Source organism: Gadus macrocephalus, chromosome 10, assembly GCF_031168955.1.
Source record: "Gadus macrocephalus chromosome 10, ASM3116895v1".
Classification (NCBI taxonomy): Eukaryota; Metazoa; Chordata; class Actinopteri; order Gadiformes; family Gadidae; genus Gadus; species Gadus macrocephalus.
In genome coordinates this window covers 20,039,036-20,060,097 of record NC_082391.1, presented here as the reverse complement: position 1 = coordinate 20,060,097, position 21,062 = coordinate 20,039,036, and the positions used below count along the sequence as shown (strand labels likewise).

The 21,062-nt window shown below is 48.6% G+C and overlaps 1 protein-coding gene across 3 annotated transcripts in view; it reads right to left on the bottom strand.

The window, feature by feature from the left end:
* Nucleotides 1-759: 759 nt before the first annotated feature.
* Nucleotides 760-21,062, bottom strand: part of sh3tc2 (SH3 domain and tetratricopeptide repeats 2) — a 24,262-nt gene continuing 3,959 nt past the window's right edge. Inside the window, exons 1-22 of one of the 3 annotated variants that reach the window (XM_060063112.1) lie at nt 20,492-21,062; nt 19,518-19,616; nt 18,770-18,913; nt 17,699-17,826; nt 17,292-17,397; nt 16,987-17,130; nt 15,578-15,785; nt 15,343-15,416; nt 14,118-14,313; nt 13,327-13,466; nt 12,339-12,389; nt 10,989-11,374; nt 10,277-10,471; nt 8,840-9,703; nt 8,312-8,532; nt 7,763-7,929; nt 7,095-7,272; nt 5,385-5,535; nt 4,491-4,613; nt 3,936-4,086; nt 3,292-3,491; nt 760-2,638 (exon numbers count right to left, since the gene is read on the bottom strand). The exon at nt 20,492-21,062 is cut by the window's right edge and continues 107 nt beyond it. In XM_060063112.1, the coding sequence (XP_059919095.1) occupies nt 1,640-2,638; nt 3,292-3,491; nt 3,936-4,086; nt 4,491-4,613; nt 5,385-5,535; nt 7,095-7,272; nt 7,763-7,929; nt 8,312-8,532; nt 8,840-9,703; nt 10,277-10,471; nt 10,989-11,374; nt 12,339-12,389; nt 13,327-13,466; nt 14,118-14,313; nt 15,343-15,416; nt 15,578-15,785; nt 16,987-17,130; nt 17,292-17,397; nt 17,699-17,826; nt 18,770-18,913; nt 19,518-19,616; nt 20,492-20,630 (5,064 nt within the window). In that variant the 5' untranslated portion in view covers nt 20,631-21,062 and the 3' untranslated portion in view covers nt 760-1,639. Of the gene's footprint in view, nt 2,639-3,291; nt 3,492-3,935; nt 4,087-4,490; nt 4,614-5,384; nt 5,536-7,094; nt 7,273-7,762; nt 7,930-8,311; nt 8,533-8,839; nt 9,704-10,276; nt 10,472-10,988; nt 11,375-12,338; nt 12,390-13,326; nt 13,467-14,117; nt 14,314-15,342; nt 15,417-15,577; nt 15,786-16,986; nt 17,131-17,291; nt 17,398-17,698; nt 17,827-18,769; nt 18,914-19,517; nt 19,617-20,364 lie in introns of all 3 variants that reach the window. The other 2 variants (XM_060063114.1, XM_060063113.1) reach the window with 2 other exon arrangements.

The window sequence follows — 21,062 nt, the reverse complement described above, 5'->3', positions numbered from 1 at the left end:
GCTGCCCTCTCCCGGCTGACCTAGGAACAACATTGGCTGGCCTTAATCTTTTTACAGTTTTTCTCAGTCGCTTTGGTACATTTCTCAAGATCAGAATTGAAATTCTCAAAACTACCTGTTCAATCTTCACATCATTGTGTCACTTGTGCACATCAAAAAAGCAGTTTCTCATTTCTTTGAACAAGTTGCAAATGCTTTGGTACATTCATGCAAATGATTATGCACAATTCTCTGCTCTTTCCTACATTATCAATTGCTTATGTCATGTTGATCAAAATGTATTGGAATGGGTCTCTATTGAAAAGTCTCACCCCCACAACATTTAGGCATTAGTTCATTGCATAAGTCTGTACATGCAAAATGGTTGAACAAGTTGTCATAATATGGCAACAAGTTTCTATACATTTCCATTACACATTTTTTCTAAATCTGTCCTGAATTGGTAAATTGCTACCAGGTGAATCTTGACTTTCTCTAAAGAAGGGAAATGTGTGAAGTGTTAGATCAACCAACGATCAACAAGTTTACTGGAATAGCTCAAAGGTGCATCTCCTGAACCATGAACTGGCAAGTATATACTGTATATAGCTGGAGCACAACACAATGTTACATTGTCTGACAATGGAAGGACAAGGAATTGGACAGGGTCAACAGCCAGAGAGAAGAAGAGGAAGAGGAGTGAGGCTGCGTGAGAATGAGAATTTGTGGCCCAACAGACAGGAACGTCAGGACCTCAAGGAGATTTTCCTATGTTCACATTTCTTGCAATGACATGGTCTGTCAACAAATTGCAGTACAAACAGTCAAAGCGTAAATGTGAATCTAGTCCAGTCTCCTGCAATCAATCTCCCACATACACTAAGGTGTAACTTACATTAATTTACAATAATTTTCTTCAAAGCTTTAGCCATAGTTTACATCAGAACATCCCTCCAGAGTAGACTGTTATATTGACAACATGACTAAGCAATTTGACTGTCTTATCCGTACACAATGACACAAGGACTTGTCATTGTGATGGCACTGACATGTTCATTGGCACAGATATTTACTTTTGAGAAACTAACTAAGGATTTTGAGCAAGAGAATGGCTTTTGCATGAAATCCATGGTGGTTTGCTATTTGTACGAATTGTTTTGAGAAATTCACCAACTGTTTTGCAAATTTCAATTCTGATCTGAGAAATGTACCAAAGCGACTGAGAAAAACTGTAGTAGAAACACAGCTCGATGCGGAGTGATGTCATTCATACTGCTTTTTTCCCCCTGCACTGCGTAAGATTCGTCCCCCCTGGTGCCTCAGTAGCTATTTTGATTACGTTGCTTTGTTTGATTTCTTAATTTTCAAGTTATTGTTTTATTAAAGGACAAATCGCCACTACACATACCTTAAGGCATTTTTTTGAGTTGAAAAATGTATTTACAAAAAACTTACAACAGGCTTATGCTTTCTTCAACGGCCGGGTGGATATAAAGGAATCTCGGAAAATTCTACATTTACACAAGCATACATAATATCGTTTGTATTTCTACAAGTGCAAATGTTTCGGATCATTACAAACAGACACACATCAAACAGTTTTCTGTTAATCAACCACTTAGGAACCAGGCATAAAGCGTTTAACGTGCCACCTTACAGGCTATGTGTACACGTGCTCCAAGTCCATGTGTTTGTTCACGTCCTCCACGCCCTCGCTCACAGACTCCATCGTGCGGGTACCAGCCGGTGCATTGCTGGCCGGGCTACAGCCGTTGTTCAAACTCTGTTTTTGGTCAATATTAGACGGACTGCCTCCGACACCACCGCCACCCGTACCGCCAACGCCCTTTAGAATCCCAGTGACGTCGTCGTCGGCCACTCCATGACAAACATCCACGTCTTGGTCCCAGCCCCTTCCTGTATCGTCCACATCCCGGCCCGTTCCGGCTCCATCTGGGGTTTGGGCGAGGGCCGGGAGGTCGACCGGTATGGAATCGATGTCGCCCGACGCTCCGTGGCTGATGTTCCCGGTGTCCGCATCGCTGTGGGGGTTCGGGTCGCTCCGACTCTCGGGGGCCGAGTCCGTGACGTGCTCCCTGGCCGTGGCGAAGGACTCGGTGTGCGCGCTGTCGGAGGCCGACTGGCGGAGGCGGATGGCCGTGCACACACCGCGGCCTTCGGAAAGTCCCTCCCTCCTCCTCCTCCTCTTCCTCCTCTCCTCCTCCTCCTCCTCTTCCTCCTCTCCGGTCACACAGTCGGCCCACTCCGTCTCCGTGAGAGTCCTCACCGAGTCGTCCCCCGTCTCTGGCTCGCCGTCGCCGAAAACCTCGTCCTCCTTGGCGCACTCCGTCTCTCGGTTCTCCGCCGCACAACAGCAGACGGCTTGACGGGCCACGTCGCCTCGCTCCCCCGTCCCGCCCGACACCTCCCCGGGGGTCCCTCCCTCTCTCCCACAACGGGGGGACTCCTCCCCCGCCAGCACCCGCCTCAGGCTGTGGGCCCGGTCTCTGTAGGTGTGGCACAGCTGGGGGTCCGGCAAGTGGTGGGCGTGGATCTCGGCCAGCTTCATGTAGACCACGTACAGCGCCCGGGGCTGGGTCTGGTCCTCCAGGGCCGCTGCCAGGGCCAGGTGGAAGTAGCCCACCGCGTCGAAGGCGTCCTGGGGAAGGGAGGGGGGGGGTAGAGGGAGGAGACAGGGGTGAGGATGCAGTGGGAGGTCATTGGGATGTGTATCATCTGGCTTCAACGGGGGGAGATGGCATCAAGCGGTTCAGCTCTATCCATTTTTTGGGGAGTATACGTATACTACAGGAAAAACGACATGAAGTATTCTCAGAATTCATCATGAATGGACAAAAATTTAATTGAGAGCAAGTTTGATTGAGAACAACGACAATCGATCTGTTAGAAGTATTGCCTTTTGACAAGGAACAGATCGCAACCCTTTACACTCAGCCATTTTGCAACCGCGTTTATTCAAAAGCAAAAAAAGGTACTTCCTAGGAAATATACTGGGTCGTGGTTTCAGTTGCTTGGGCTCAGTTTTGTTGTAGGGAAACGGGGGGGGTGGTTGGTTGTGATCGGCTTACTCACACACCAACAGATGTCCCACACAGCGCGGACACAAAGTAGGAAGTCTTAACTTAGCATTTACAAACCTCGCTGATGTTCTTAACCGCTGATTTGGTATGCAGTTGTATTATTATTATTTTTATTATTATTTATCTGCCTGGACTTCGGTGATCTCGTAGTTGGCTACGGGGCATGGGTCAGGTATGCCCGTGTGAAGGTGCACCCTCTCGGGGAGTATACCTTGAGCTGGTAGAGCGTGAGGTCCCCAAGGCGTGTGTACACCCGGGTGAAGTAGCGGGCCTGGACGGGGTGCATCACCTCCGGGGAGGGGCAGAGCGACAGGGACTTGAGGTAGTAGTTCTCGGCCAGCTCGTACTGCTGCAGGCGGTAGCACACCGTAGCCAGGCGGTGGTAGGCAGTACGCTCGTTCACGCTCACCCCTGGGGAGGGAAAGGATCAACCCAGGGTCATCACGACGGTAGGAAGATGGAAAAACGGTCGTAGTCTCATGTCGTGGCTGTGATCCGAAGTCATTTAGATTTAGATTCATTATTTAATGCTTGCTGTGTGTTGTCACAGTCCATATGAGACACGGTTATGTTAACGCAAAAAGACCACAACCAGGGTGCACATGAAGAGGCTGGCTAGTGACTTAAAGATCCCGTTACATTAAGAATCTGCAGACATTCGGGATCAAACACAGTAACTTTTGATGGGGAACAAGTAAAAGTACAGAGCCAAGGAGCAAACGGCTAAATCCATCAATAATAAAGTAATTGTGGTGAGAGAGCCCCACGGATTAGGGTTTATTTCATAATCTCAATATCTAACCTTTATATTAGGGTCGTGTGACTGGTGATTTTGGAACAGATGTCGGCACAGACCTGTTTTGCTGGCGATCTGAACGGCCAGTGTGGCGTACTGCAGCGCCTCCTCCTGGTCGCCTTGTGTCATCAGCAGCTCGGTCAGCTTACTCAGCAGGCGGAACTCCGAGTGAACGTCTCGGATGCTGCGGGCGAACGGAAGGCTGCCGTCCTGCCGTGTCATCCAGAAAGGAACAAATATAACGTAAAAAAAAAAAAGACTGAAGAATGATCCATGAATTATTGAACTTATTTTAAATAAATAAATAATACAGTAAATATTGGATTATTATGGTAAAACGTGGCAGATAGAAGCAAGCAAAGTCAGCGGCTGTCCATGAGCTGACTATCTATAAATGTGTCCTATAAATGTAATACTGAAATTGGTTATTCAAATCCTAATAAAGGGCAGCGCGAAGCAATTCTCTGCCAGTATTATTATTAATCATCTAACCTGAAATGTTCTGTATTCTTTACCAGAGAAAGCTCCATGTTATCATCACTACAGTGAGTGATCAAGTGTGCAGCCCTAGAAGCCGGCAACATGAATCAAACGATAGTCAAACATCTCCTCACCCTGAAGAAGGGCAGTGAAGCCATGCGGCTCCTATGGCCCTTGAAGAACACGTCCCCCGCCTCCTCGTAGATACTCATGGCAAAATGAGGGTCATTCATCCTAAGTGCAGTCTTCACCGCAGCCTGTGTCGGTGAAACAGGATTAGCATCACGGTGATTGGTGAAATGACGACAGTCAATCTGGGTTAAACATCAAGAGACCATTACAGGATGTATGAGTGTAATTGTTTGATCACAATGCTGCTTTCCCGGAATTGAGTTTGCGTTTTTCTGAAGAAGCGTAACATGGGCGTAACTTGGTTTAAAGTGATGAAAGCAATGTAACTTGGTCACTGGCAGAATGCGGAGCATGTGATACGTCCCTGCCTTGTTTACCAGTGCAGGCCGCTGAGTTAAGATGTTTGGCAGTGTTGTTGGCTGTAAACACAGTTCACACAAGCAACTCAAAGGAATGGTGGCTGCAGCCAAAGCATGTTTACTGCCTCTCATTGTGTATACCTCATTAACTTCTAGACTTATCTTGATTAATACACTGCTTTACCCGCCAACAAAATCTATTTATAGCCCCATGTTTCCTTCACCAGGGCGTTTTTGCTCCAGGTTATTAACTCCCTATTCCAAACATCACCCCCACCTCCAACGACCCTTTTGAGTCACACTTCCTCCTGCTGTTCCTTGACTACACTCAACTTCCCCATACGGTTCGAAAACTACTTACCAATACCTTCCAGATATACATTTTTTCTGATACCTGGAGGTAGAGTAATTTGTCATACTCGGAAAAAAAACATTTTTCGTCACAGTTCCTCCAGCTGTTCCTTAGTCCACCACTAGATGTCGCCCTTGCGACGCGCCGAACTTCATTATTTAGTCGATGGTTATCTTCTCTCTCACCTGGAGGTACATGTCCGCCAGCTCGTCCTCGTGGATGAGGTAGTAGATGCGGCCCACCTGGAGCCAGGTCTCGGACTCCTCCTCTCTCTTGCCGAGGTCGATGGAGATCCTCAGGCTCTGCTTGGTGTAGTCTAGAGATTTACGAGATGACCTGCGCCACAGAACGCACAGCTCAGTCAAGTGAGTGACAGATTAAATGTGTCGTCAAGTTTGACATCTGCAACACAACCAAATGGGTCAGTAATGTGATTATCCCTCCAATGGCTTAAAAGGAAAATGTCGCTCACCGGCAACTTACGGCAAAACACTTTACCAATGTGGGGATTTGGAATAGACTAATGCCGCTTTTCCACTGCATGGTACCAGCTCGACACGACTCGACACGACTCGACTCAGCTCGCATTTTTTGCGTTTCCACCGCGGTACCATGGTATCTGGTACCTGAAGTGGCTGCTTTTTCTAGTACCTACTCGCTCTAGGTTCCAAGCGAGCTGAGCCGATGCTAAAAGGTGACGTCGGCAGACGGCCGGCGACTGATTGGCCAGAGAGTGTGACGAAGTCACGAGAGCGACATGGCAACCATGCTGGTAACATCCATAGCAGCGCCGCAGCCAACATGTTCCACTTCTCCAACTTCTTCAACATGCCAGCTAATAATAGTAATGCGATCGATGTCCTCCATTGTTGTTATGTGGGTTCTGTCCATGTGTGGGTTGCGTATGTGTTGTTTGCGTCGCGTACACAAATACGTCACGGCCCTTTCGCGCAGCCGACCCCGCCCACGTCCAGGAGGTACTATTTGCGGTGGAAAAGCACCCGTGCTGCTACCGTGTCGAGTCGTGTCGTGTCGAGTCGTGTCGAGTCGAGCTACATGTGCGGTGGAAAAGCGGCAAAAGTAAATCAAACACAAAAGAGGCCTTCACAATGGCTTCATCTTGAAACCCAAAACCAAGGTTATGATGGACACAGTCGGTCAGTGTTTGTCCTTTGCTGACAGCTCTAAAGAAATAGACTATAGAGCAGATGCCTAAGAAAATGGTTATGGGCAGGGAACGCCCACAAATCACACTTTACAATGGCTGCCGTGGCAAGAGCTGGATACTAAGATACTTCCGGGTCATTTCAAACAGGAGTTAGGAACATAAAAAAGGCTGTTGGACCGCTGCCCGGGAATAAGCCACACGACCATAACAGTAAATACCTGAGAATGTTAGACAACGTAATAATGGACCAAAGGAGAATGAGGGATATAAAGATAGCCTGATAAGCATGACCCGTGCCCAGCCACACACAGCACAGCTGTTAAAGATTAGATTGTACCGCATGGGCACATTGCAGTTGTGTAACTTTCAGACAAAACAAACATTAGTGAGTAATTGAGATGGTTGGGGCAGAACACAGTCAAAATAGATAATCTACTAAAGGAAATACAGGTTTTAAAGGTTAAGCAAACTCTAATTTTAGCAGCCTAACACCCGCCTCCATTTGCATGTTGTGACGGTCATAAATGTTGTGGTGGAAACAGACACATTGGGTCCCGTAGGATCAAGTGTGAGGGGTGTCTCAAACGTTTTAAGAACTAATGTCACACTCTCTTGAGCTACGGTGCGCAGGTTGGAGGGGAGAGAGCGAGAGCGAGAGCGAGATAATTGGGGCAAGGGGGGAGAGAGAGAGGGAGGGAAGAGAGCGGGAGGGGGGGAAGAGACTCACTTCTCTGTGTTCAGTGAGAGGTAGAGGCTACTCAGGATCTCCAGATATTCCCCCTCCAGCCGCTTGTCCTTCAGCTGGCGCGACACGGACACACAGTGTTCGTAGTAGATGATGCTCTGGCCGTACAGCAGCATGTCTGCGTAGAGACGGCTCAGCACCTTGGCAACTACCATCTGGCCTTTGGCAGAGCGGGGACAGGGATTCACAACTGTCACTCAACTGGGACCAACTGATAATTCAAAGGTTGAACTTCTGGTCACCTGATCAGAGTATGAGGAAGATTCAATTGAGCATATGGAGGACTTTTACTTTATATACTGCATGTTGCACCTATCTAATAATATTTGCGATTTTCCACTTTTCCACTTTTCTTTTACTCTTTGATTTGGATTGGGGCCCTGAACCTTTCATCTAGGATTAAAACACCCTAATGACTTCTTTATCCTGTTTAGATTACTAGGAAATACCACAGCATAATTTAGGCGACAGGACATCTACTTTAAGAACTGAATGCAAATATAAAGTTACCTGATCAGATTCTGAAGTACAAGCAATGATTTTAATCGCAAATTGGGTTGCCTTACATCACTTCAAAAGAATGTTCCCATGAACATAGGATCGGGAACATCATTCTGCGTCACTAATGGAAAGTAAGCAATGCAACTCACCATGCAGGTTTTTGGCGTGTAAGGCGATCAGCAGCCCTAGCTCATAACAAGCCCTGGCATCTCGACTCCTCCCAGTGTCCTTGTAGCTCCGCCCCAACCACATGTACGTCTGCACATGCTCCTCCTCTGAAGGGCTCTCCGCAAGATCCCAGAAGAGACGTAAGGATCTGCAAAAAACAAACATGTTATGGTCCCAAAACTGAACTTGTGTGGGTGAAATTATCATCAGCCATGACAATAAAAACCCATTTATGTACTATGAAATAATGAGATAAATTGCATTAATCCATCCTAAGTACAAAATAACAATTAGAAAGAGATGATATTTAAAAGATTCAATAACAATTATTTACATATACACAATTCGATTTTCATCTTGGCAAAACATACCAACATTTAAAAAAATGCATAATATTGCACAATATATTATATAATGCATATATATAAAATATAAAAATATAAATCAATCAAAAAAAGTTTGAGTTAATAACAACAGCACAATGACAATTCAAAGACACACTAGGAGTGAAGCAGAGACGTGGATCTCACCTGATCAGGTAGCGTTCAGCCAGGCAGGAGGCCCCAGTGTCGATGGCCAGGCAGCCCAGGTTGGCCAGCGCCAGGGCCTGGTTCCTCTCGTTCCCGCTCTCCCGAGCGATGGCCAGGGCCCGGTGGAGGTGGCGGCCGGCCTCTGGGACCCCGGCCTGGCGCCTGAGACACAGGGCCAGCAGGTTGTGGATCACCCCTCGCTGCGTGGGGCTGTCGGACCCCTGGAAAGGCCCGTGATTCAGAATGTCAACTTGAGGCCGATGACGGCGAAGAGTAATAGAGTTTATAGAAATATGACGTTCATTTATTTGTCATGATTTTTATTGTTTTATTAGTAAGACTATCATGACTACTATAATGAGTATTGGCAGTAGTTGTAATATTTACTACTCTTATCATGTAAACAATGTTCTAAACCACTACACTATCCTTGCCTGCAGTAGCATAATGAGCTAAATGATTGGCCGAATGAAATGTGAATAACAACAAACTTCCCCCCGCCCGGATGGAAATGGAAGGTGAGTTCACCTGTAGAGAGGTGAGCAGCGGCTCCAGGGTGTCCAGGGCCCGGTCCGTCTGGCCCGTCAACACCAGCAGCCAGCCCAGCTGCACGGACGCCTGGAACCCTTCCTCCTCGTTGATGTACCCCCCCGTCTCCACCGCCTGCTGGGCGCAGCCCACCGCCTTCTCCAGCACACCGTGCTGCTGGTAGACGGACGCCAGCCCCAGGCACAGGTCCCTCTGGGTCTTCCAGTCCCTCCCCTGCTCGGCCACGGCCAGGGCCTGCTGGAGGTACACCACGATGTGGGCGGGGAGCAGGGCCGTGCCCTCCCTCCAGCGAGGGTTCAGGCGGCCCGAGTTCCTGACGAAGAGCTCCACCCTGTGGAAGGCGTCCGGGAGGGAGTGGTCCTGCCTGGAGTCCAGGCTCAGCGCGGCCAGCGCCAGGAAGGGCACGTACTTGCGGTGGTAGAGCTGGCTGAGCAGCCAGTTCAGGTCCAAGGGAGCGATGGCGGGCCGGCCCTCGACGTCCGACAGCGTCAGCATGAGGAACTGCAGGCGCTCGATGAAGGGCAGCGCGTCGTCCGCCTTCCCCAGCCGCAGGAAGAGGCTGGAGGCCAGGTAGCAGACGCGGGCCTCCAGGTGCTTGTCGCCCTGCACCACCGACCGCCGCAGCAGCAGGTTGAGGAGCTCCACCTCGTCCAGGGAGGAGAAGGCGTGGCCGGGGGAACCCAGGAGCATGGCGCAGGCCTTCTCCAGGGTGTGGGGCAGCTTGTCGGTCATGCGCTGCTTGAGGTACACGGCGGTGAGGTTGATGTAGAGAGCGTGGAGGAGGGGCGTGTCGGAGAAGCCGTCCACGCCGACGCTCATGGCCTCCTCGTAGTAGACGCGCGCCTGCACGGAAGGTTATCTAGTCGTAAGAACTAAATGTATGACCTACTGGAGGTGGAGGTTTCAGGGAGAAACATTCCACATCTTTCTATGGAAGAGAATTGGTATGCATGAACTCTGGTCCGGTTTGACTCAATTAGCAGAGCATGGTGTGAACATTGCTGGGGTTCCATTGAAATTCAAACGCGAAAGGGCAAATGAACACGTAAAGACATAGCACGTTCAAAATGCACCCATAAGATACCTGATCCCTCAACGTAATGTAGCCATTATGGTGGATCACAGCCAGCTCAATTGGTAGAGTGTAACACTGCAAGGGATGGGATTTATATCGCCTCCGAGGCCACTGATGCTACCAACGTATACGCTCACAGTATTGTACGATTGGATAAAAGTGTGGCTCAAATGGCATCAAGAAAATATACACATTCATATAGGACTGTAGGTATAGCCATGGTCGCACATGCAAAGAAAGCAACTTCTTGCGGCCTCGCCTTCATTACAGGAAGTCCTGTCTTAGCACTATTGGCCTTGGCAGTGAACCTTCAGGCACGGGCAGAGAGCGTCAGCACAAACCTGGGAGTATTTGTTCCTCCTGGCACAGAGCCTCCCCAGGAGGAAGCACGCTCTCCTGTGTGCCCAGTGCCTCCCGGTCCGCTTGGCGGCCTCGCGGACGCTCTCCAGGTGGCTCAGCAGATCCCCCTCGCTCCTCCCGCCGAAGGTCATCTCCAGGAAGGAGTGCTGCAGGTCGTAGAGCGGAGCGAAGCCCTCCTATCCGGTGGAAGAGAACGCGCGGACCAATCAGTGTGGAGGTCGACTTATCAAACACTTACCTGGATCAGTGAATCAAATCACAGATTGAATCATCATATAAATCAAGGCACTGATAAATCAAGGCACACAAACATGTCGTCATTTATATATTGTGTGTTACTTGTGTGTCGTTGTGCTTCGACACGACCCCCGGAAACATTCCCACCATCCCGAGGGTCGAGTCAATGCTCTGCTACGCACACTGACATTCGTGTCTTTGGCTGCCAGGGCATCCGATGACTAAACGCACGTGGACGCACAGGGAAGCAGGCACACCCTGTGTGTTGTTCATCCACCCCTCAGGCCGTGCTGTGAGTCAGCAGTGCTGCACAACACTGCCGCCGTCAGGCTACTAAAGCCCTCCCTCTTCCACCGGACCAAAATACTCTTTGTGAATACACCTTTGTTGTCGGGTGCTGTGCGTATGCTTTTGACGCCGTTTGCCCCCCGGGGCGATCGCGGGCGCCGGCGGTACCTGGAACTCGGGGTGGTCCAGCAGGTCGAGGGTGGGGTCGCTGAGCTCGGCGGCCGCCGCCTCCTCCCCCTCCCAGCCGCGGTCCTCCAGGTAGAACGCCGGGTCCTCCTGGAGCTCGTCCAGCTCCCTGAAGGTGTCCTCCGGGGCGAAGGACAGCGGCTCGGCCGCGGCGTCGGCGTCGGCGGCGGCGTCGGCGGCGGCGTGCCCGGGCCGCAGGGAGCTGAAGGCGGGGTGGTAGGAGGCGGGCCGCGGAGAGCGGGACAGGGGGGAGACGGGCGCCCGCGGGGAGGGCAGGGAGAAGGTGGAGCGGTGGTGGGGGAAGGACGGCGTGCCCGCGCTCCGCTCCGAGATGACGCTCTGCCGGGCGCTGGCGAGGGCTTTGTGGTCTGAGGGGAGGGGGGGGGGGGGGAGAGACATAGAGGGGGGGGGTTGAGGGTCAGACAGAGAGAGATGGTGAGACAAAGAGACGGAGACCAGGTGGAGGGTAGAGGGTGAGACAGAGAGACAGGGACCAGGTGGAGGGCAGAGGGTGAGACAGAGAGACAGGGACCAGGTGGAGGGCAGAGGGTGAGACAGAGAGACAGGCACCAGGTGGAGGGCAGAGGGTGAGACAGAGAGACAGGGACCAGGTGGAGGGTAGAGGGTGAGACAGAGAGACAGGGACCAGGTGGAGGGCAGAGGGTGAGACAGAGACCAGGGACCAGGTGGAGGGTAGAGGGTGAGACAGAGACAGGGACCAGGTGGAGGGCAGAGGGTGAGACAGAGACCAGGGACCAGGTGGAGGGTAGAGGGTGAGACAGAGACAGGGACCAGGTGGAGGGCAGAGGGTGAGACGGGGAGACAGGGACCAGGTGGAGGGCAGAGGGTGAGACAGAGAGACAGGGACCAGGTGGAGGGCAGAGGGTGAGACGGGGAGACAGGGACCAGGTGGAGGGCAGAGGGTGAGACAGGGACCAGGTGGAGGGCAGAGGGTGAGACGGAGAGCGCGAAAGGGGGGGAGAGGGAGAAAGAGAGAGTGAGGAAGGGAGGGACGGAGGAAGGGAGAGAGAGAGAGAGAGAGAGAGAGAGAGAGAGTTAGAGAGAGAGAGAGAGAGAGAGAGAGAGAGAGTTAGAGAGAGAGAGAGAGAGAGAGAGAGAGAGAGAGAGAGTTAGAGAGAGAGAGAGAGTTAGAGAGAGAGAGAGAGAGAGAGAGTTAGAGAGAGAGAGAGAGTTAGAGAGAGAGAGATACAGACAGCCATGGGTTTGTCAGCAGTACATTATGTATAATGAAATACATTATAAAACACTAAACTGAGAAGATTATGAACTCTAAAACAAATTTACTCTAAACAACAAGTCATGTAATGGTACCTTGTTTGGGTCGGTTTCTAATGTACATGAAGTCACAATCATCCAATCTGTCTGGAAGAGTAGGACAAAAGAAAGGAAGAAGTAAAACATTTAGTAGACATGAAATGCTTTGTTCCACATACAATGTTATGGTTCTTTGCAGACTGCATCAATTTACATTCCTTGAATAACCAAACAGCCCCCAAGCTCTTTCTGCTAAACTACATTCCTTGGTTCCTTTACAGTGCACTATTGTCGCATCATCGCATGTTAACACACTGGTTGTGACATTTGAGTCTATTAAGGTAAAACAAGTATTTCTACAGCCATCTTTGACTCGCATCGAATTTCCTTTGCAATCTAGGTGGTGCTGAGCTGCATTTAAATGCATTTTTTCTCCGAAATTGAGTAGCCTACTTTGCTTGCTCTCTGATAAGCTTATGAGTCACTTGGGATCTTGAGGATCAGCCAAATGTAAAACTAGACTGCAGCCCGATCTTGTTGACATTTTTCGCATTCAGTTTTTTTGGACGGAACATAACCGTTCTCACACACACACACACACGCGCACACACTGTGGTAACCCGCTACCCCAATGTGCCGGGGTCCAGGTACGAGTCACACTTTAACGAGGGTTAAGCCGCACTCGGGATTTAATGCATACAATTTAAATCATATAATCGCGGTCTCTAGGGCCGCGATTATATAGAGCCTCTAGCCGCTCGCGGACCCGAGCGCTTCTCAACTGCCGCTCGCTCCTTGGTCATTCCCCGAATGTCAGTCCTCCTGCTCCTTTTAAAATGGCTCCTCTGCCTCCGGCCAGGTGTCCCACAATCTCGCTGATTGGGGAGAGAGTGATGCTCTTCGTCTGCACTCAGTGGGTGGCGGCGGTATACGCCGTCAATCACCCCACCTCGGACCCGTCCGGGCCGAGGTTTAGGTGGCAGGATGCCACAACACGCACACACGCACACACGCACACACGCACACACGCACACACATCCTTTACCTAGCCTGTACACAGAGCTGATGTCGGATGAGAACAGGCTCTCCAGCAGGCTGCTGGGTTCGCTGGGCTCCGGGCTGCAGGGGTTAACCTGGGCAAGAGCGGCCCTCTCCTCCTCCGTCAGAAAGACCAATTGTCCGTCTCTGTGAGGAGAAAAAAAAAAGACAAAGCAAGTATTGTCACATCTGCTCGCCCACTTCTCTGGCCCAGTCTTACCCGGCCTAACCTCCCTGATGCACGCACGGACACAAGATACTAGATGACTGGCTGGGATCTGCTCAGGGTATTTTGTATGGGTACTTTGTGAGCCTTTATGGGTAGTGAAGACAGACTGGAAAGTGGGTTGAAAGAGAGAGGGAATTACATGTAGTATAGGACCACAAGCTTGAAACGAACCCCGGTCACTAATGGTGGATTGCCAACATAGTTGGCATGCTGATTGAGCAAGTGTGCCACGAGCTCAAGGTGATTTTACATTTGATACTTCGTCCCCTCAGACATTCAATTATCGCCTGTGCATTGTGGCAGTCGACCGCTCTAAAGCTAAGTGCCCTACTCAAGAACTTCAGGATACTTAAGACAAGAGAAGCCGATCTGCTCCACCTCCCGAGCTAATGCAGTCCCGTAAACATTTTACACGTCAATATACATTATAATATATATATGCTTGGATTGCAGCACTCACATGTTAAAACAACAATGAAGCACCTGCATCTGACCCATGCTGTCAAACAATATCATGAATTAGAAAGTGAAATTAAAAGTGAAGGCAGCAGCCTTCAGTAGTATCTCACAGTGGGACAACGTCCAGAGGCCTAACGTGGGCCTTGCGTACGAAGCCAGTTTGTCCCGTGGATGTCTGTGTGCCGATGAACATGTCCAGGCCTCGGACCAGCAAGCCCTGGATCTCCACCACATCTCCTTTATTCAGCTGGAGCTCGTCCCGCCCCAGCGGACTGTGGTCCTCCACGGCCACACACGTACCGCTCACTAGAAGTGAACGATTCATGGATTAGTCAACGATATAAATATAGAGTTAAAACACATGAGTCTACATAACCTATTCCTATTCTGTAATTTGTTGAACCTCATAGGTTGGTAGGTCTACCTGAGCTTACTTGGGAGGATCAGTAAGCAGCAGGATTTATTTTGCACACAAACACATTGCTATCCATGCTTATGTTCAACACGTGAACCCAGCAAGAATATCTATCCATCGGAATTAAGGAAGTCTCTCTTCTACAATTAATTTCCATAAAACTTGAGCCTGCAGTCTTTTCCCAGATCTCGGCATACCTCTTCCAGAACAACCTTATGGCTCATCTGCACAGCTGGTATTCAACCTTCCCAAGTGCTCAGACACTACAGCACTCCTCGGCACCCTGCACTGACTAATGGTTGCTGTCGAATCTGATTCACTGGTACTTGCCTATCGTGTGATATGGAGTACGGCTCCGGCTGATCCTACAACCAGGGCATAGTCAAACCATGCACCTAAACCCGTCTACTATGGTCCAAGAACGCCAAACAGCTTGCTACTCCCTCACTACGTGGGGACCCCAGCTGCCTGCTGCTCAACAGAATCTTGATTGTTTGCTGTCCTGACTCTGCAACGGTGGAACGAGCCCCCCAGGACTGCTGGAACCCTACCCATCTTCCGCAGCAGACATCTGTTCCGCTGCATGTTGGCCGATGAATCGAAAAATAATCTCTGTTTTTTATAATGGAGCCGTAAGAGCAGTTTGTTGATTTGAGGAATTGTATGTGCTACTTTTTTCAACGCTAAATGCTCTTATTGAAAGTTGCTTTGGACATTAGCATCAGCTAAATAAATGTACTATCATCTTATTTGCATTATGTATAGAGTGAGGGAGATGAACAGGTAAAAGCAACGCATTAGGACAGACTGTAAAACATGAACTATCTAAGTAAGACTGGGTAACATATTAGAAATAGATGTTGGTTACAGCCTGTATGATGACAGTGTGAGCGGTGATATGTTGAAGAGATCAGCCTCACCAATAGGGTATTCAAAGTGTTCCTTGTCAGCTGGCGAGCATCCAGCCATCCCTGGGTACTTCCTCAGGAACCACCTGACCAAACAGGAAGCAACGTGTCCAAAGGGGTTGACAACGGCACAAAAGGCCACCATCTTTTGAAGAGTTGTTTTAAAACAACGTACGAAGTAGACACATTCTTGATGCGGGTCAGAATGAAAAAGTGTTGAGAAGGCAAACTGGATGCAATGACTCACTGGTAGAAGGGGTAAGGCAGGGGCTGCATGGATTTGACGGGCACCAAGCCGTGGAGCCCAGTGGAGAGCAGCGTTCCCTCCCACATGCCCTCCTGCCCGGTGTCCCTCACCATCAACAGGTCATTCCTCTCGAAGGACAGCTCCTCTTCCACCTCATACTCCTCATCCTGATTACTGCTCCTGCACAGGGCCTTGGCGAAGAAGGAGCCTGGGAAGAGCGGAAACCCCAGATCGAAAAAAAGTGATTCAGACAAGAAAGAAACAAATGTGTGCAAGTCAGCATAAAACACAAAAACTTGTTTATTCTATAGTGGCTCTTGTCACATTGGATTTCTTTATACAGGGATCCTAAATGCGCAGTATGAGCAAATCCTGCCCGAGCGTGCTTATTCAGCAGCTGGCCAATGATGGATGTTTCATTTACCCCGATTAGGTTAATGCAATACTTAGTGCTATATGCCAGCAATGCACTCCAATATTGTTTTTCCCAGACGCCTTGCTGCCCAGCGAGAAACATGCAAGGTCCATACAGGAAAGAATATATAAATCAATAAAAGAGGCGTAGCAATATTGCCTCTGTGGAAATATGTTGTTATTTTGATGAACATGGAAAGAATCATATCCAGTATATAGTGAGAGGTCGGAGCCTATTCCTGCAGATCCCTTTAGAACATAATCCAATTATAGGAATTCCAGGGAATACACTGGGGTTTTGTCATGGTAAACCGATATGGTCTGACGGAGCGGGAATGAGAACTGGAGGTGTATTGTAGCGTGTCTGTGTGCTGAATGCAAGCGAGGACATGTGGTGGTATGTGCATGACCTACTGTTAATTGTCAGTAAAATGAAAGAGGGACAATTAACTAATTATATACCATCGTAGATAGTATTTACCCGAAAAGAAGCTAAATCAAATGAGACAGGGGATATGTTGTTTTCTTGGCTCTTTTTTTTTTTTTTTTTTTTTTTTACTGTTGGAGGTTTAGATCTAAGATGGTATTATATTACATCTTTAATTAATTTGAAACAATTTTCGCCAGGATTAATTCAGGAATCTGAATCTGGATTAATATAAAACAATAGTAGCCTAATTTCAGATGACTCTGAATCGTTTTATCAGAGAATTTGCATTGGAAACATAGCCTACATCTGGCAATAAACCACAGATCTAAATCGAATGAAAATGCATAACCCTATTCAAAATATGAATGTTTTACCGCAAACAATTACTCAGTAGTAACAATGAATGACTTATCACTTAGAATCTCCCTTACCCACTTTTAGAATCTCATTGTCTGAACAGAAAATGTGGGACCTAGTCAAGTTCGATTTTGGAGAGAGCGAGAGAAGGAAGCTTTGAGTCGGTTCATCTGCACATCAAACCACTGACAGAGGTGTCGTTGCTCACCTTCTTGGACCACCAGGCCTAGGTAGAGGGTGGCCAGGTGCTCCTCATCCACCGACACGTTGATCTCCAGGTCACTGAGCAGCTCTGGGTCCAGCCAGAAGGTATGGTCGAACAGGAAGTTCTCCAAACACCGTGCTACGTAACCTGGAACCAGACACACATAGATCCATAGACATTGATGAATGTGCGTGCACATAAATGGCATACAGTGATAATATCATTATCATAATATTAACATGACAACAGCATGAACATAACATGCTCTTTTAAGCCTCCCATGAAAGGACTGTGCTCAATCCTCCTACCTAGTGCTAGGTAGGTTGAAAACTTCCAGACCTCTTCCACGGTCTTGAAGGTAAGCAGAAAGCTGTCTTTCTCAGCATGGACAGACACCAGGCGGGCAGATAAGTCCTGAAGATAAACATAATCACGTTTCACACCAATCAAATCTAATCTTGATATTTCCTGTTAGACAACAAATAATGAATTAATATATGTATAAAAATATATGATAAAAAAAAGAGAAAAATAAGTTGATAAACATTGTATATGCCATTACGCTACAGTGTCTAATGGATTCAATGCAATGTGTAGGTATAGATCTAATCCCATCTGCATCATAATTTTAGAGAAAATATAAGAGTTATTAATCATTAATATTTGACTAAGCTGTCGGCCGTTAAAGGTGCATCGTCTCAGCAGTACAGCCAACCTTAAAGAGCTGGATGACGTCCTGGCTGTTGCTCTCCACCACTCTGAGTCTAGTCCGAAGGGCTTCCTGGAGGGACGAGTCGGGAACCTCCGTGGACCGCCTCCGCCCGCTGAACACCAGCAAGATTTCTGAGCAATAGAGAGAGTGTAATGAATCACCCAACCATCGGTAATATGTCTTAAATGACCTTACTCTTTTTTTATACTTAGTGAAAGATCCAGAAAAGTAATTTGGGATGATGCATGTTGCATGAAAAAGGTAGTAATTAATTAATTAATTATTTTCCATCGCATCGGTGGTTGCGAGGTTTGATTTGTCGTGATAAGTTTGTAGTGCATCATTTAGTTACAATTCATCCCCATAAGTTCAAAGTAAACATGATAAAAAATTTAAATAAACCGAATGAACAAACAAAAACGAAGCTTATCATCTAGTAAGGAGACAACCATCCAGAGATCGCTAGTTCGCTAGCTCATGTTTCACGGAGATGATCTCGGAGGAGCGACCGTCAATCCCACGAGAGGAAGCGGAAGAGCTCTTAGGGCCCTGAGTAGCCCCTCTCTCTAAGTGGTGATTTACTATCTATTTAGGAGGAAGGCACTTAACCCTGGTCCAGACTAACGGATGCAGCAAACGTGCTGAGCATGGAATAACCTTGATGTAAAATCATCTCACATGCAGCTGTCATACAAATTAAAAAGAGTCCAGTTGGAAGGGCAGGATAGTCCCTACTATCCTAGTCTACTCCAGGGCATTGGCTGTTTTGACTGATGTACTGCATATTGCATTGGCTACTACTGAGACTAATCTGTGACAAACCTTGTACCGTTTCCTTGGACTCGTTAGCTAAATGTGTCCCCTGTGTTCCTTGTTAAGTTACCCAGTTGTGCGCTCGTGTTTCGGTTCCTTTGTGTGTATCTGTATCTCTGTCTGCTCCGTTGTACCGAAGTTAGCAGAAGTTGGTTTCTGGTGTGTTTTTACGTTTGGTTTCACCACCTGCTCCTTTCCTAACATGCAGTTCACATGCAGTCAGTATAAGAGTCTCTACTGATTGAGTCTGAAAACAGTTACCTGAGAAGAATTTCTCCCCCACGCCCAGTGATACAGTACTGCTCTGGAGCAGGGCTTCCTTCCGCTTCCAGTAGCTGGTCGGCTCAAAGCCCCCTTCCTCTGAGTCACCCCCCGGACCCTCCTCCCCGTCCCCCTCCTCTAACCCTGGGTGGAGGGGAGGAAAACACAGATATCAAAAGATGTCAGGTTCAACAAAGTTCAGGTCAGGTTCTGCCCACCTATCAGTCTAGGAACACACAGCGTGATCCTGTTGAAGCGTTATGGGGTAAACAAACCACGGCGCCTCAGCGTTTGCTATTCTAAGCGGATGTATTCAAAACAAAATCTGTTCTGGTTGAGGTGACGCTTTGTGCGATGTTGTTGGTTCGCCGGGTTCTGATTGACAATGAGGAAGTGCATGATTAATATCAATTATAAATCATGCAATACTATAATAAACTTAGATTAAATACATTAAACACATTGGATGTACATTATATTAAATTAATCACTTAGAAATCTCTGAAGTAGAAATCCATCCCAAGAATATTGACTAATCATATAACTACCTGCCTAAATAGTGTATTTAGAAAGTATCTAATAGTAATATCTACTAGTATGTTACAGCCAGAGCATGAACGGAGTCTACATCTTTTTCACAAATCAATCCAGGTATATAGACATAGCATATCCTGAACTCAATATCTCGTCAATCAATCAATTCTCAACCAGCTCTCCTTCCACATTCAGCCTCTTTCACTGCTCATACCTTTAGTCATGATGTAATTTCCTGGGAAGTGATCGTTGCTTCCTCCCAGGGCGTACGGTTGTTCCCTCCATAGAGCATCCAGCTCCGCCGGGGAGATGTCTGCAACAGGGTCATGGAGGAGTCAGTGGGACACACTGCTAGATCCATCGAACCATGCCATGGAAGTGATCATGGAATGGTTCTTCGTACAATCATGAATCAGCAGTACAGCTTTGCAAATAAATACATAATGAGGGACAACATTTTCATGCATCGCAGCTGGATCCATGCCAATATACCATAAACAACGACACAATACGAGTTCATAGGTGAAAGTAGCGACAGGGGGTGCTGGGGGTGCAATGGAACAACACATCAAACGCACACACTCACATACGCACACACAGCCACAAAGACCCAACGCAGAAACACAGTGGTGACATCAGCCATTCCATCGCCGTCTGCCATATCGTTTTGGGTGGGAGTAGCATAGCCAGACTAAGGAGAGCATTGACAAAGTACCACAAACAAACTTTAGACTCTGGAGGCTAGAAACCTTACATTGCTAATCTCTGCAGGTATAAGAACACTGCAGTCGGACAAAAACAACAACGACAGAAGACAACTTTGCAGCCAGGACGGGACGACACAAGGGGATCACATCACAGCCCTTCAACAGAACACCACACGACCGAATACTCTGTTAGGACAAAGGCCTTTTCTCTCCCATTCCAGCAGAGCACAAGCACAGAATGGTTAGCAACAAAACAGACAGCGCTAGGGTACGGATCTGACGGCCACGCCGGGGCGCCGTCGGCACCCGGCGTGTTGTTGTTGTTAGCACATCACCCCATGCCCCTTCTGTTACCTTCACGGCCCACGCCGTTACCCATGTCTCCTATGCACCTACAGTGCTGCCTATCTGAGCGTGTCAGTCCCTCTCACCACCGGGGGGGGCGGTGGCGGGAGCTGGATGGCGGCTCTGGGGGACCGACCTGTGAAGGAGGAGAGGCAGGCCTGGATGAAGGCTCCGCAGCAGGGCGAGAGCAGCAGCAGCGGTCGGCAGCAGCAGCAGCAGCAGTAGGACGCCATGCGGGCCGCCAGCCGGCTGCAGCTCCCAGGGATCAATGCCATTCGGTCTGCCCTTCGCCGGTCCCTTTAATGTCCCACGCTACCTCGGGCTCTCTCTGCCTCTCTTCTCTCGCTCTCTCTCTCTCTCTCTCTCCGTCCCAAACCCACTATCCTCTCTCTTCTCCCTTCTTTACTCCCCGTTCCTCACGTCCTCTATCGTCCAATCTCTCCCCCTCTCTCCCCCTCTGTCCCTCTTTATCTATCTTGCTCCCTCTCTACCTCCCTTCTCTATACCACTCTCTTTTTTCTTTCCCTCTCCTTCTCTCCCTTCTCTCTCCCTCTCTTTTCCCCTCTGTCCTACTCGCTGGCATTGAGCCTCTGTGTACTTGCCTCTATATCAGACCCACTATATCTTTCCTTCGTCCACCTGCGTATGCTAAGTGTGTGTCTCGCTTCCTGGTCTGCGTGCCTCACCTCTGTTTCTCTCTCACTCTC